Source organism: Montipora capricornis, chromosome 13, assembly GCF_036669925.1.
Source record: "Montipora capricornis isolate CH-2021 chromosome 13, ASM3666992v2, whole genome shotgun sequence".
NCBI classification, from domain to species: Eukaryota; Metazoa; Cnidaria; class Anthozoa; order Scleractinia; family Acroporidae; genus Montipora; species Montipora capricornis.
The window spans coordinates 34,147,448-34,163,701 of NC_090895.1; the positions used below are offsets into that span (position 1 = coordinate 34,147,448).

The window sequence follows — 16,254 nt, forward strand, 5'->3', positions numbered from 1 at the left end:
TTTTCCCCTGGGTAAGCTGACTACTCTTCTTATTTCGAAAATGACAGAACTTGGTCAATTGTAATGTGATCGATTTCACGACGAAACGAAACTAGGAAGAGCTTCCTGCCGATTGCAAATTTTAGATAACTTGATAACTTTGTCAATTACCGAAGACTGATTTTCTTAATTTGCTGATTTAATTATATCCGAACCCGACTTATCCAATTATAAGCTTATTTTCAATCGATAGTTAAAGGTGGCGTTGCATATATTGTTGAATGGCCTTTAGTAAGTACATCGGGTACATCTGATACATCTCTTTCGCATATTTTGTTTGAAACATCCCAGTCGACGACGATCAAGGAATTGCTTGCAAAGCATGAGCCATAAGTTATCAATGTGGACAAAGCCTAAAGGGTGTGGGACCAATTCGAAAGTATCTGATATAACATGCTACGCGCGATTTTCTACAATTTGGCGGGCTTGCTTTAATTTTGGATGGACCTGCGGTCTTGCTAAGCATCTTCAAGAAAAAGGAAGAATACTGTACTCTTGAAAGCAATTTGTAGACTTGAAAAGTATTTCCTCTGCTGCCAAATAAACAAGTCAGACTTTCGCTGTGGGATAAGCATGAGTAGTCAAGCAACGCCAACAGATCTTGATGGTAGTGTTTAGTCCTAACAAGTCTTCGCACGTCAAAGGAAATTGAGTTTACTAATGTTTGTTCTTATTGTTCCAGTTTTCTGTATCATCATCTTTGCAATGCAATGTTACAAAGATGATTTCCTCCCTTTCAAGGGTCCACAATCCTTTAAACCCCCACTTCTCTCACCTACCCCTCTGGTATTTCCCAGTGCAAAATTCACAAAAACTATTGATTGAAGAGGAATGAAAAAGGATCAGAGGCTGAAAGAACTCACTCTGTAGGTTGTGATAGGGGACAGGAATGCCTAAACAAAATCTCACAATTTCTATTTCCATACTTTCCATATAACTTCAAGGAGGCTCCAAAGGGTTTTCAGCTGAGACCAGATACACAATTCTTAAGCTTCTCATGTCAGCTCACAAATCAAACCAGGTGACCAGAAAATGAATGAAAATGTGCTGTAAAATCACAAAAACTGGAAGTGAATTTTGTTAGTCTTTATGGAAACGTTGAGCAATATCTCAAAACTTGGTGACATACCCTGATTTTTTGCATAAAAGTAAGAATTATTTTTTCTTCATATTCTTAAAGAAACTTAAAAAATTATCTGGTGGAATTATCTTGTTATCTTCCAATAGTGTTTTCATGTAATAAATCCAGTTCTATGTGATAATTTTGTTCTGATACTTCGTACTGGGTAAGAGAATAAAATAGGGTTTCAAAATTTGAAAAAGAATACTTGGTCACTGATTTAGTTTTCAAGAGTTTTTAGGTACTGGAGACGTAGTGAGGAGAGGAGAGTAAATGAAGGGTGCCCTGTGGCTTCCCTAGGCAACTTCTTATTCAGTGCTTATTGCCCACAGCCAATGGAGAAACCTGGGACTGGTTGCATAAAGGTTGCTGTTATGACGAGCCTTTATGTCCCCCGGCCCATTAGCCTTACGTCTGTTGTTGTTAGGCCCCATCTGCGCTGGATGTAAACCAGGGCCCGGCTGTTCGAAAGCGAATTAATTTAATCCAGGATTAGCGTAAACTTTTGTTTCATCTTCAATTTTTTGGTGAAAGTTTCTTTCGCCTATTTTAGTTGTTCAAAATTGACTTTTTCTAATGTAAGGTTTTGCCGAATATTAGCCTTGAAGAGCATTTCGGAGTTGAGAAATTAACTCTTTTGTTAAATTTTAATTTGGGATTAGCGTTAATCGGCTTTTGAACAACCGGGCCCAGGAGTCGATGATGGTTGAACCAGCAGGTACTAATAGCTAGACGTGCATGTGAACCATCAGTTTGCAGAATGAGTGATGACTTTTTGTTTTGCATATTGGAGAGTCAGATTGGTTTCGTTCAAAAATGACTCAGGTGGTAAAACCATGAAGTAGAAAGGCTTGCTTTTCAGATGCTGAAATATGTGAATTAATAGAGCTATTTTCCAAACAGAAAGATATATTACTGTCAAAATTTAATTCTGTGAACACAAACCAGCAAAAGAAAAGGGCGTGGACGGAAATAACAGAATCGGTCACGAAATACCCCTTTCTCTTCTTTTAGCACGCCATGAATCTATGTTAATAATAATAATAATAATAATAATAATAATAATAATAATAATAATAATAATAATATATTTTTTTGATTAAAAGGATGAATTTTTACATTACATTTTACATTACTTTAATGCAGGGTAACAAATCACAATGAGGCCACAAAATTCTTTTTCTTTAAATAATTTAATGAAAGTGAATAACTAACAATTTATCAGTGTCAATAAAATACTAGCAGATACAAATCATTGAGGACAATATCGGCAATTCTAAAATTGAGCCTACCACTTTTATATACTAGCTGTAAGATCATTGAAAAAGCTGCAAAATGAAACTACTTCAAATTTTAGTTTGTGATCTCAAAATAAACTCTAACTTAAAGGGGTAGTGTCATGGGAATTTGACTATAAATTTACTAAATCAATTTTCAGTGACTTTTTCATTCTTAAATTGCTTCTGGATCACCACAGTGAGTTAAAAATCGATTACCGGTAAATTTCAAAAGAAAAATGAGCCACACTAAGTTACTACGGAGTTCATCTAAGATGCAAGGGGAGAACTTGAAAACGTTGGCCCGACATTTTCAAGTTGGAATTCATTTTAACTTGGCTACGCATAATAAAAAACACGTCAGAATGGTTCTGCTAGCTAAAATGGCTGTTTTGAAGAAAATTTAGCCATTAATTTTCATTTGCCATTGGTAAACAGGTCTCCTTTACTTTCCTGATTTTCACTAACAATCCGTGACACTGCCCCTTTAAATTAACCTACAGTGAATTTAATGTTATTAGAATATGCTGGTATATTTTATAAAAACATGATGCCGATCTTGTCCAAGAATGATTTGAAAATTGATGATGTCCACCTTTGTCATGGCTCTTGAAAGCAACCATCGATAGTAAGTTCCTTTCAATGGGATGCATTTTGTCGTACATGTTGCACTAAGATAATTAGACACAGTATTTAACTTGAACAAATGATGCTTTAATATCTTGATGAAGCGAAATACAGATACCAATGAATCCCGAATTGTTGACAATGACATTCGAAGCAATATACACAATTGCTTTCTCATTTGAATCTTGATAACTCCACAGCATTGAGCAACTAGCTCAACTGACAAAACTATATGAAAAACTATCTTTTTTGACATCGTAAAATAATATGACATCACAAGCTTACTTTGAAACTTGATACTAAATTACTTTATAGTGACACATTTTACTTCATAGGGTAGGGCCCTGGTATTTTGAGTGTTTACCATAAGCCAGTGTCCTAAAGACACACCAAATTTCTTGACTATTAAAATATGAATGTAACTGTTACCTTCAAACAGGTCAGTCACCATATGTGTCTAGGGCATCAGACGAGATATCCAGTGACTTTCTGTTCATTAATGGTGACAGCTTAGCTCATATGAGAAGTTGATCATAAGACAAGGTTTTGTCATAGAATACTGCTCTTAAACACTTTACCTGCACTCTTTCTGGCTTTCTTGCCACAAAACTGTCATATCCTGTGACAGTAAAGTAAGGTGCAGAAAAACCATCATCTCATGATACAGTTGCAACTTGGTGTTAGGAGGCAATAGATTTTAAGATAGTGACAAAAATAGTTCAGAAAACTTGATGCTTTATCTACTGGGTATTTTCAGTCTTTTTGTTGACTGTTACCAGTAGTTTATTAAGATGTGAACTGACCAACTGAAGACATCTTAGTAGGTTTTCTTCACAATCATCATTGTAGAATTTAGTTCAAATTTCCTTGAAGGCTCTGCTCAATCAGAAATCAATGTCCAATCATGATGAGCTGTTCTGTTGATTTCTTCAATGCTCTTTCACGATCTGCCTATGTGCACTTTTTGGTTTGTGCTTGAGGTAAAGTTCCCACTCCGACCAGCCTCCAACAAAATTACAAGCCCTGGGAAGAAAGTGAAAAAATTAACACCGATTACCGTAAAGACTCGTGTATAAGCCGCACCTTTTTGCTTAAAACTTGGGCCAAAAATCGCGGGTGCGGCTTCTACACGAGACCATTGCTTTCAGAGGGCGTAAACTGGCTTGTTGGGGTCACAAATTGAACTGAAAACCATCAGTAATTATAGCTCAAACAAATTGAAACCCGTTGTTGGATCACTGCTTTCGGTAGAAGTGGTGGTTCCTAAAGGAGCTGTTTGTTTGCATTTTCAGGTTCTAAACCTGAATCTTGCTCGCCAGTTGTTCTTTCAAGCCTTTCTTTTGTACTTTGTTTGAGCAGTTAAACTCTAACTGGCATGGACTCTCCATTCTTCCGCACAGCTGCTTTATCTACGTACGACCGATCACCTCAACACTGATTTCTCCACAACATGCAAGAAAATACCACGCTATTCGGGAGAACTCGTGAGGCAAATGGCCGACCGTTTCATTGACCTTCACTACTTTCACGGCGTGTTTGCCCATGGGGTTGTTAAACTCTCGTTTAGGAACAAGTTTTTCTTCGATCGATGGCTTCCATACGTTGATGCGAAAGCGAACGCGTTTCCCTCATGACTGCGTGGTTACCTAGCAAACGATTATTATTAGCATGGGACGCGGATGCGGACGACAACCGGAAGTCAGCCGTTTTCCCCTTTAACTTGTCGTCACACAACCACATTTATATTGCTACGTATCTTTTCTCCGTTAGAGATGAATAGTATAAAAATCTGGGAGACACCATTGTCCTGGCACGCGAAATGTTCTCTCCCGGTTGCTGTCCGCGTCTCAAAAACGCGTGTGCTTAAGCTCTCTATTGTTAACATCTGTGAGCAAACGACCAACTTTTTTTACAAGAGTGCTTTTTTGGAGTTGTTACTACCATTTGCGTCCATCCTTGAAGCGTGACGAATTTTGCGCGAAGTTTCACTTTTCAAACGTTAACGGTTTGTCCGGTTATGTATCACTTTTGACCAATGAAACGTTGGCGGTTATGTCGTGAAATTGAAAACGTTTTTTGACGGCATACCAGCATGTTTTGTTCACTTGCTCTCAAAGTTTTCAGGTTTTTCGTGAGAACGTTCGGGTTTTGCATGACCGCCCTAATAATCTCTCTGCTCGTTTTGCAACGGAAACAAAACAATTCAAAGTCAACAAATTTGGAATGAGGTAAATTACTGTCCAGGAGTCGCTTGAGACCACGAATTTAAATGATGAAAATCCATGTGAGTTGTGAAAATCCGACATCCGAGTTGTTGAAAATCCCATATTCTGAGTTATGAAAATATGATGTTAAGACAGAGCAAGTTCAACCAACAATGTAGAAACGTTTCATTTATGACGTTTTCTCACTATGGTACTGATGCGCGAATGCAGTTTTGTTCAAAACCAACCATTATGGGCAAACGTATTCAAGAAATCTCCAATTTTGTCTACTCAAGCCCGAGTTTACTGAGGGCTAGTCAGTCAGTCACAAACAAATCCTGATCAGTACATCCTAGGACCATGACTGGTTTTGAATAAAGCTACATTCGCGCATCAGCGTTGTTTTAAGATTTGACAGTGCTGGGATTTGACAGACACTGAAGACATTATTATTTCAGAAAGCTTTTTGGTAATTGTATGTGCTTTTTAATCTCGTTTTCAGTAGGTTTTATGTAGTTTTACGATTTAAGCGCTGATGAAAATAGCAATATTGATATCGGCGCTATATAAGTTTTATTATTATTATTATTATTATTATTATTATTACTTTTTCAGCTTAAGTAGGATATTGTTTAAACGTTTAATGATATGTAACTACAACAAAGAACAGATAACACCAACAATAGCTGCGGTTACACTAGCCATTTTGCCCTTGGGTAAGTGGCTTTTTCCCACGGGGAAGCAATTTTTTATGTGTAACCGATCTGCCCAAAGGAAATTTTCCTGTGGGAAATTTCCATGGATACGTCAAAAAGAACAAAAGAATTGCCCATGACAGTTCCAGATGTAAGTCTTATGGTTAACAAAACCCCAAAGCGGCTCAACCAATCACAAGATTGCCGAACGCGAGGAAAGTACACGCTGTGATGAACTGTGTAAACAACTGCGGACGTGGAAATAAATACCCAAGCACGCCTTTTCTGGCCAGCAGCAAGTCGACGTCTATATTATAAATTGGAGAGTTGCAAGGACTAGAAAAAGCGTAACTGAAGTCGACGTCTTCGTTGCCTTTTTAAAATGAAGCGATGAATCGCTGAACTTAATTGAGGTGGACAGTTTAAGAGAAGCCAAAGAAAAGTTTGTCGTTCAGATGTAGATCTTCGATGTTTACTTTTTTTTTTAGATCCTTAATTTTAATGTATTTTGTATTGTAATTAGTTTTTCAAAAACCATTTAGTGGAAAAACTAATAAATCTCATCTTGTCTTATCTTAAAGGTAAGTTTCCCACCAAAACAGGCCAACGCTTACCTTCCCCTTGGGTAATTTACAAGTGTGTAACCGCAAATGGGGAGTCGATCATAACCCAGGGTAAACCCAACCCAAGCCGTAACCCCAAGGTTTCCCATGGGCAAGAGGTCTAGTGTAACCGCACCTAATATCTGCCAATCAAATTCCCGCGATTTCGAACCGGCTTAATCAGGCATTACTATATAAAAGGGCTGTGATTTTCTGTTCAATTCAACCCACTCGACTTATCGAAGTATTTTCGCCAATCAGCAATAATTTTACAAGAGCCACTCGAGATGGAAAGCTATTTATTGTATCTATTGCAATGAGGAAGTAACAGCGAGACAGGAAGCGCTCCTCTGCGATGGCTGCGACAAATGGCAACATCGGCGTTGCAACACGGGAATTTCGAGACAGCAGTATAGAGATGCTATTAAGTCCGGATTAGAGGTGGTTTGGCCGCGATGCCTATATTGCAGTGAGATCACTGGTCCACTTGCGGAGAGTAGCAGAATCGAGGAAGAGATGGATGCCTTTGACATTCCGCCATCTTTTGGTAAAATTAAGCCTTCCTTACTTGATAACCTCGTTTTCTCGCGCGGTTAAGCGAATCACAGACCCTTATCATATGATCCTTAGGGACATTTACCCGTATTAAGAATGACCTTCATTCTTAGCACGCTTTTCAGTTAATAAGGGGGTATTTTCATGATACCAGTACGAGTTTCATTCCGGTACGATTTTATCCCGGTTCCACTTAGCGCTCTGTATTTGTTTACATGATACCGGTATGATCGTTTTTTCACTTTGTAAAATTAAGCGTTCCTTACTCCAATTCAAAAGCAAACAAACCTAACACACAGACTTGTTTCTGGCGGAAGCAGCACCATCGACAAATATTTGTGGAATACGGAAAATTATCAGTTCTGGCGGATTGAAGGTTATCCATGAAAGATGCACCAATCAGACTGTAAGCGTGGTACACTCTTCCACTTATACTTATAAGTGTTCAAGTGAAGCTATGATCTTCGCAGTTATGAGAGCAATTTTTGCAATTGCGTAAAGAAGCCTGAAAAATTCAGGACTTCAACGGGGTTTGAACCCGTGACCTCGCGATTCCGGTGCGACGCTCTAACCAACTGAGCTATGAAGCCACTGACGTTGGGAGCTGGTCATTTGTGGGTTCTAATGGTCCCGTGAGGAATGAAATCTATGATGAAATGGTATATGAAATGAATCATATACGAACTGCGGATAGGAAATCAAGTGAAGCTATGATCTTCGCAGTTATGAGAGCAATTTTTGCAATTGCGTAAAGAAGCCTGAAAAATTCAGGACTTCAACGGGGTTTGAACCCGTGACCTCGCGATTCCGGTGCGACGCTCTAACCAACTGAGCTATGAAGCCACTGACGTTGGGAGCTGGTCATTTGTGGGTTCTAATGGTCCCGTGAGGAATGAAATCTATGATGAAATGGTATATGAAATGAATCATATACGAACTGCGGATAGGAAATCAAGTGAAGCTATGATCTTCGCAGTTATGAGAGCAATTTTTGCAATTGCGTAAAGAAGCCTGAAAAATTCAGGACTTCAACGGGGTTTGAACCCGTGACCTCGCGATTCCGGTGCGACGCTCTAACCAACTGAGCTATGAAGCCACTGACGTTGGGAGCTGGTCATTTGTGGGTTCTAATGGTCCCGTGAGGAATGAAATCTATGATGAAATGGTATATGAAATGAATCATATACGAACTGCGGATAGGAAATCAAGTGAAGCTATGATCTTCGCAGTTATGAGAGCAATTTTTGCAATTGCGTAAAGAAGCCTGAAAAATTCAGGACTTCAACGGGGTTTGAACCCGTGACCTCGCGATTCCGGTGCGACGCTCTAACCAACTGAGCTATGAAGCCACTGACGTTGGGAGCTGGTCATTTGTGGGTTCTAATGGTCCCGTGAGGAATGAAATCTATGATGAAATGGTATATGAAATGAATCATATACGAACTGCGGATAGGAAATCAAGTGAAGCTATGATCTTCGCAGTTATGAGAGCAATTTTTGCAATTGCGTAAAGAAGCCTGAAAAATTCAGGACTTCATCGGGGTTTGAACCTGTGACCTCGCGATTCCGGTGCGACGCTCAGGCTTTTCAGGCTTCTTTACGCAATTGCAAAAATTGCTCTCATAACTGCAAAGATCATAGCTTCACTTGATTTCCTATCCGCAGTTCATATATGATTCATTTCATATACCATTTCATCACTTATAAGTGTGCCGCACGCACGTAGCCTCCTTCGCAGCCGTTTTTAGGCTCGTCCCTCCCCACAAATTTGTGGGGAGGGACGAGCCTAAAAACGGCTGCGAAGGAGGCTACACGCACAGGGCACGAAGGAAAAGCAGGTCACAGTTCACAGCAATACTGGAAAACCTAAAACTATAACAGGGACTAACCTTAAGCCTAAACAGTGCCTTTAGTCGTAATTAGGGTTACGGTTAGAATTATTAAAGGGATAGGTTGTTTCAAGAGTAGTAAAACAGGGATCTCTGAACGGTAACCCACGAGTGAAAGTTCGATTGAATCATTGTTAAGTAAATAGTCAGTCAGCAACTTGACACGTTAGCTAAGTGGTCAAGTACAGGGACAAGTATAGAGTGATTTCACTCACGTGATCGATAAACTTGTTTTTCCACCAAAACAAAAGAAAAGATTTGCATGATAATAGAGATCAATTCCCGGAGGATTAGTTGGGGACACCAACATGGCCGCGGTTCCTTTGTTCAGGGACACCAACATGGCCGCCGTGACGTCACGTGAAAACGCCATTTTGACGGGTAGGCAAACGCGGTGTCAAATAATTTTCGTTAAACGCTAGTTCTAAAAAAATTATGAATCGCGAACTGAAGGTACAGGGTAAAGGATTATATAGATCAATTTTTAGGGACTAGCCTTCGTTAAAAGCTGCGTGGTAGCGTTTTCGATTTTTCCATACATTTGTCTGTAATTGTTACTAAAAATTCGCGGGAAAAAATTACAGACAAATATATGGAAAAATTGAAAACGCTGCCGTGCAACTTCTTTAAAAGGTTAGTGCCTAAAATTTGGTCTGTATAATCTTTTGCTGTGTACCTTTAGTTCTCAATTCATAAAATTTTCAGAACTAGCGTTTAACGAAAATTATTTGACATCGGATCCCCATATAAACACTACAAATTCTTTACGCTTTGCCTACCCGTCAAAATGGCGGTAAAAACCGTGATAAGGCCTATTCCAGAGGTCAGTTTACAGTGGGTTGGAGTTCAAGGCAACCTGCGAGTGCGATAAAATGGCAGAAAAAGCCGAGCGGGATCTGGAAAAAAGGACAAGCCGAAGGGATAGAAAGATGAAAGCTGGGACGAAAACGAGTAACGGAGTGGGCGATGTAAGGGAAAGAAGAGAGAGATGGAGGGAGAGAGAAATGAATCCATTTTTATTCATCCCGTAAGTACAAATTACAACAACTCACCCACACAAGTTGTCTCTCGAACTAAGACGAGTTTGTGATACTCATGTGAATGGTTAACAGAATTTTTCAACCAAATGGTACATTATGAGCTCAGCTAGGGTGACTCTGGCAAAGGGTTGTTGTGTATTTGGTCATAACAGTACAACAGACCCTTCCTTTTGCTATTAATTTGCTATGCTGGCAGAAAATCAAAATGAAAAACCTACTTTTCAAAACCAAGTTGCTGAACTCTTTCCACAGCCTTCTGCGCTCTTCTTCCTGACTGACAGTGGAAGATGAGGTTTTCATCTGTTACTTTTGGTTTGGGACTGCCATATTTTGTTTGAAATTCTTCTGGACTCAATTTGAATGCTGTAATAATGTCATCCACTAGAATGAAATCCATAGAAATTTGAGTTAGATTTGCATGATCTGTGAGGGCAACAAAGTGTTCTAAAAGTATGTATGAGCTGAAAATGTTGCACTTTGCCACCTCACTCAACAAAATCATTTTACTTGTCCTTTAATATACCCCTTTCAGAAAACGGCAAGGATGAGAACATGTGAATTTCTAATTCTTTATACTTATCCCACATCTCAAATCCACTAGAGGAAGTCACTTTGCTGGGTGTAGCTACCATTTTTCAAAGGGGGAGGGGGGGGGGGGGGTCACACTCTCTTACACCCAAGGTACTTACTGGTTTGTCATGTCAAAATGCTGTTTTTAGTGAAAGTGACAATTTTTCAGATGAGCAGTGAGCGCAAGGGGCAAGCCTACATAATAGCTGCATAGACGTATTAAGTTCCAGGTGACATAAATTACTCTGTTCCAATCTCACAGATATGGTTTATATTGTTTTTGACTGTCACAAAGGAAGAGAGGGGGGTCAGGCTACACCCCTGCTTTTAAAAATTAACTTATGGACCCCAAACAATTTGCTTTCAAAAGTAACATCAAGCTACAACAGCTCTTAGGATTGGTTGTGAAAATAAATAATTACAGGTGTGTATCTAAAACCATAGGTACAGGTAGTTTGGTATTAAAAATTTAGGTGAGTACTACAGAATAAAAATAAGATTATACTTAAAACTGGAAGAATTCTCATGGAAAATTGAACAACTAGAGATTAATTTAACTTTGACACGAGAAAGCTGAATGCAGTATTTTTATCCCAAGTGAGCGCATGTGTGGAACTCCGAAATGACTAATGACTCCTAGCCAAACTCAGTCTTGTCCCCAGAGCCTATGTCATGCTTGTCCAGCAAAAGAATGGTACCCTCTGGACACAACAGAGCTTCGTCCTTAAATTAGAGGTTGCCTGCATTGCTGGCAGGACATATTTTATCGCCGGATTATTTAAACACATGCTAGTAAATGTTGAGTTTGAGGGCCCACTCAAGGCCAATCATGCATGTTTTGATAATCCTGCGATAAAATATCCCACCAGCTAATTAAATAGGCCTTTGTAGTTTTTAAAGGGGTCAATTATTTTCCAGTTCACTGGCTTTCCTTGTTCCATTTATAGTGATAATCATTCTCACATTAGGAATGTTTCAAATCCGAAACTTTTTCAATATCATTATTAAATGATGTTCTGAACATGTGATAACTTGCATTAGGTCTTAAGAATGTCGGAGTCTCTATAATAAAAAATTTTCTGGAAGACTTGGCACCAGTCATGTCTTAAAAGTTTGATAATACACTTTTAAAGTGCCCACATGACAAAAATATAAATTCTTATTTTTCTTTGGATTTCTAACTATGTAAACTAAACACCAAGCGACCAAAAAGACACCTGTTTATTTTAACTAGAATTTTACCAATTCGCTTCCATAACTTGCAAACTTATCTTGTCCAGTTATGCTGGCCTACAGTTTTTTCCCCATAATTTGTTTTGATCCCCCCATTTTAATGTCAGTCAGAATTTTTGTTAAAATGGCCGCACTTATTTCCCACAATTGAATCATGTAGAAGCCGCCCCTTTCAACTTAGTTAATAATTTGAATAAAAGATATTTGTGCTTTATGTGTTGGATGCTCAACAAGAAAAAAGGAGCAATCTATTGCGGAAAAAAAACTTACGAGGAATATTTATGGACTTGGGTATTCTGCCAGTGGATGCAACTTCGTATGGTTCACGGACATCAAACAGCTGTATGCCGCCATCTTCCAACATGTCTTTTAAGCAATTCAAGTGAATTTCACCTTTTGCCTCTTTCGAACAATTCCAAATCCGTTCTCTAGGACCGGCATTGGCAGAAATAGCTCGTGCACACAGCAATGGAGGCAAACCGCTTCGAGAGATCACCGAGATTGTTAATTTTCCAACTTGCCGAAGGGCCATCGCTTAAGATTTTTGTTCTATTTGTTCGTAATCTTCTGAAGTTGTCTTGAGACTGAATGTACATTTTTCCGCATCGACAGTATTACATCTAATTATTGGCAATTCTGAAGAGGTTTGCATCATGCCTACGTGACTCACAGTGACGTCACAACTGGACCAATGTAAAATATCACGCTCTTTGTATTTTTCTATTTTCGTCAATTTTTACTGTAAAAATCTCGAATTTTTTTGCCATATATAACTAAACAGAAGTTCCCATATTTCGGGTTGTTGAAGTGGGATAAAATGAAACGAAGTCTTTATCTGTAAACAAAAATGCATGCATGACTGCATAAAATCCTGAAATGAACCTGATTTGTTGCACGAAGTACTAAAAAAAAAAATCTAACAAGAAGCCAGCTAGAAATTTCGAAATTCCATTTTAGCTTTTCTCAAGGTCGTGAAAAGCAAGGACATAACCGCCCCAGGAATAGCAGGGCGGGAAACAATTTCCACTTCAGCTGTTCTCAAAGACTTGCACGAAGATTGATACAAATCGGGCAGAATAGCCTGCGTAGCATGGCGGTTTTGCTTGCTAAGTACGCAGACTACGGGCAGAACTACGTTGTAGACTCCTCGGTGCAGTTACTGGCCTTCTTGGTTAAGGTTGCCACACAAATGAAATTAAAGATGAAATGCAGAAAATACGAAATCTCCCTTCACTATAGGGTGCAACTATTGAATGGCTTAAGATTAACACAAGAAGTGGCCGACATAACTTTTGACTTTTACCACGCGACAGTGAAGTCAAAAACCGAGAGATCTTGACATAGCGATGTCACTGTCGTCATTCAACGACTTTAATATGTGAACAGCAGAAATAGAAAAAAAGAGTACCTTTTTTCCGACGTTTTAATGTTTTCGGAGCACACTTAGATTGTCAGTTATCAAAGTGAGGGAAATAAAGCGTAATTTTTTGGGCTGTTCTTTGTTTAATAGACCTTTCATTCACGATGGCCGCCATGTGCGATTTGCTATTATCATGCAAATTAACTACACACTTCTGAGGGAGCAAACACCACAAAAGAGGTTATAACGAACATCTTTGCCACACAGATGATTTGTTTCACGTTTACTGAATTTCACCTACTAGTAAAGTAGAATGATTCACACAAGTTATCTCGATGTTTGTAAAGTGAAAAATGAGCAGATAAGGAAGTAGAAAGTCAAAATGTCAAAAGCAATCAAAGATATCAAATTATTATAAAAGGTACTTAATTTTAAAATGTACTTTTAGCCATGTTATTTCAATATTTCGACGAGCCGATTTTCCGCAATTTGCCTTTTTTCCAATGTTTGCCCCCCAGCATAACACATGGCTAATTTGCATGACAATTTGAAAACTAACATGGCGGCTATCGTGAGTAAAGGCCTATTGCCATCGCACGCCCTATGCATTTTCGTTGATATCAGAGAAATCTTGCTGTTTGCCCTAACTAGACTAAACATGTTGGCCTTCGACTTATTTCTTCCTTCTCAAGTGGGAAAGATATCTGTTACAAACATTCTTTTTGTCATCCAGGGTACACTGCAACAAAATAACCCCTTTGAAAGCTAATGAGGTGATGTCACAACACCTCAGGAAGGATGTATGGTTCACCGTACAGCACAAAGGGTACTGTGATCCAAAAAAGTTGTGAGCAAATTACAGGGAAGAAATGGAGTGGGAGGAAATGTGATAAATAATCTTACTGGTTCACTCAAAAAATTTCCATACAGCACTAATTGTCTATGAGTTAAATTCTCATGAGTCATTTTAAAATCAAAAGAAAAATAAACGAAAGAAAATTCTTCAACATTTACTTTTTGTTCAAGATTTGCATACCCTTTTTTCACTTATAATATATACACCATTTATCAAGAAGTAACTTGGGTAAAATGATGTTGCTATTCTTCATGCACCTCCACAATGGATGGGGTAGAAATGATGAGTCCTTCAAAATTAAATGCAATCAAGCAGACATATGGCCTTGCTGTACACTAGCAAAGGAATGTAACATTTAAAGTGATTAGGAAGTTCTTAGGGGCAAGTGAAAAGTTCAATCATTACACAGTGTTGAAGTAATGGCTGCACAATTTCTCCCACAAAGTAAAATCTCTTGACAATTTACAATAAACCCAAAAACACATCAGAAGGGTGAATATCTAATAATAATTATTATTATTACGTGAACGAGTTCTTGTAAGATCACAGTTATTGTGTTTAAGCCTGAGATCTCTCAGACTGTTCAACAACTTTGGCCCACTCCACATAACCACCTGGATAATGTCTTGCTCTAAATAGACAAAAATAAAACAAAATGAGAACTTTTTTACTAAGATATTACAGTTGCTGTTTCTTTGCAACTTCTATAATGCACCAAACTGAGTTCAAATGAAGAAGGGGGTGGAATTGAACAAGTGTACAGAAACCCCTACATTCAAAAATCCACAAAAAGTTATTTCTTGATGCAATAATTATTATAGCAATATTATTGTGGATTAATTGGTACAAAGACAGTTTTTAAAAATCTTCTGAGTGATTTCTTTCATAAATTTTGACTACAGTCAGACAATCTTTTAACTTATGAAAGAAATGCAAAAAAAAAAGAGGTGTTTGAGTCTCACAGGTTTCAGTCAAGTTTGAATTTGGCGGCTTCTTTGGGTGGAGTTACCAACTGTTGTCATTGTCAAAATGAATTCAAAGGATCTGTCTTTATTTACTTCACTTTAGGGAAAAAAGTAGCCAACTTCCCTGAGTGACATACCTGCCAACTAACTTTCCCGGATACGGAACAAATCTCGCAGTCTCCTGTACAGGTCATTAAATCTCGCGGATAAAAATGACTCTGAACATTTCACAGACTTTTCTCCATTCTAGACTCAAATTGCATCCCCAAGTTTAAAAAAAAATCGATTTTTTCAAACTCGTTTCATTGTTTCTTAAAGGCCCACCTTCAACCGACAGGCTTTGCGTGCCGTAGAACAATTTTCATACATGAAAATCCAGCCAAAGCTGAAATTTATCCAATCAGATTGCTGTGATAAGCAATGCGAATTTCCATAACAAAAACAAACGGTCGAAAAGCCTGTCGGTTGAAGGTGGGCCTTTAATGCATTTCTTCAACTCTGAGTTTCAAACACACGTTCATAGAACTAAACAAAATGGCCTCCTTTATCTGTTTGTTATAACAGCACAAATTCTTGACATACATACCCTGTTTTCCCTCAAATTCACAATGTGGGAGATTATTCTTGTACAATTTTTCTGAAGGAGCTGCTGGAGGATGGGTGGGTGCATTGTTTTTTTGGAGGGGGGGGGGAGGAAAGAGGGACTGGGTAGGTTGATCGGGGGGGAAGGGGGGGGGGGGGTGGGGAGACCGGATGGAAAACAAATCTCCAGATTTTAGATCTCCATAGGTTGGCACCTCTGGAGAGAAGTAGCCAACGCTTTCTGTCACCCGTTGGTACTTGAAACCATTGAATTCGGGTCTAGTGTCCAGTGTCTATTCAAATAGCATGTCTTGAATCCATAAAATAAAACTTTATCCTAGTTAGATTAAAGTGCAAAAAACTTTTTTAACCCTCACCAATACTAATGCCAATACCATGTTCAGTGATCAAATATTTAGCATGGGTGCTGACATGGCAAGGGATTTGGAGAATTAGGACACCATTTGGTGTTAAATGGAGGTGGCAAGTCAATACAAACAAAGTACATGTAGAGTGAATGTCTGAAAGGGTAACTAAAGATGAAACTTTATCCTACTTTGTGAAACCAATTTGGTGAACAGCTTCCAGAGCTGCTCTGCTTCTGACTCCACCCAAACAGTGAAATACAATATTGGCATCA

At 38.6% G+C, this 16,254-nt stretch overlaps 2 protein-coding genes across 2 annotated transcripts in view; both read right to left on the reverse strand.

The window, feature by feature from the left end:
• Positions 1–2,333: 2,333 nt before the first annotated feature.
• LOC138028384 (thiosulfate:glutathione sulfurtransferase-like) lies at positions 2,334–12,519 on the reverse strand. The gene is made up of 3 exons (XM_068875906.1): positions 12,122–12,519; positions 10,267–10,429; positions 2,334–4,086 (listed from the first exon to the last, which is right to left on the reverse strand). The coding sequence occupies exons 1-3, from the start codon at positions 12,381–12,383 to the stop codon at positions 3,993–3,995; spliced, it is 519 nt and encodes a 172-aa protein (XP_068732007.1). The 5' UTR covers positions 12,384–12,519; the 3' UTR covers positions 2,334–3,992.
• Positions 12,520–14,205: 1,686 nt separating this feature from the next.
• The window catches only part of LOC138028381 (thiosulfate:glutathione sulfurtransferase-like), a 4,798-nt gene continuing 2,749 nt past the window's right edge, over positions 14,206–16,254 (reverse strand). Inside the window, exons 2-3 of the mRNA XM_068875904.1 lie at positions 16,171–16,254; positions 14,206–14,698 (exon numbers count right to left, since the gene is read on the reverse strand). The exon at positions 16,171–16,254 is cut by the window's right edge and continues 79 nt beyond it. Of these exons, the coding sequence (XP_068732005.1) occupies positions 14,626–14,698; positions 16,171–16,254 (157 nt within the window). The 3' untranslated portion in view covers positions 14,206–14,625. The remainder of the gene's footprint in view (positions 14,699–16,170) is intronic.

Bases quoted from the DNA above. Each gene is read 5' to 3' on its own strand.
- LOC138028384 (XM_068875906.1), bottom strand. From the start codon at position 12,383: ATGGCCCTTCGGCAAGTTGGAAAATTAACAATCTCGGTGATCTCTCGA. The intron at 10,430-12,121 runs GTAAGTTTTTTT...ATTTCATTCTAG, and splicing joins CAAGTCCATAAATATTCCTC to TGGATGACATTATTACAGCA. The intron at 4,087-10,266 runs GTAGGTTTTTCA...CTTTCTTCCCAG, and splicing joins CAGCAACTTGGTTTTGAAAA to GGCTTGTAATTTTGTTGGAG.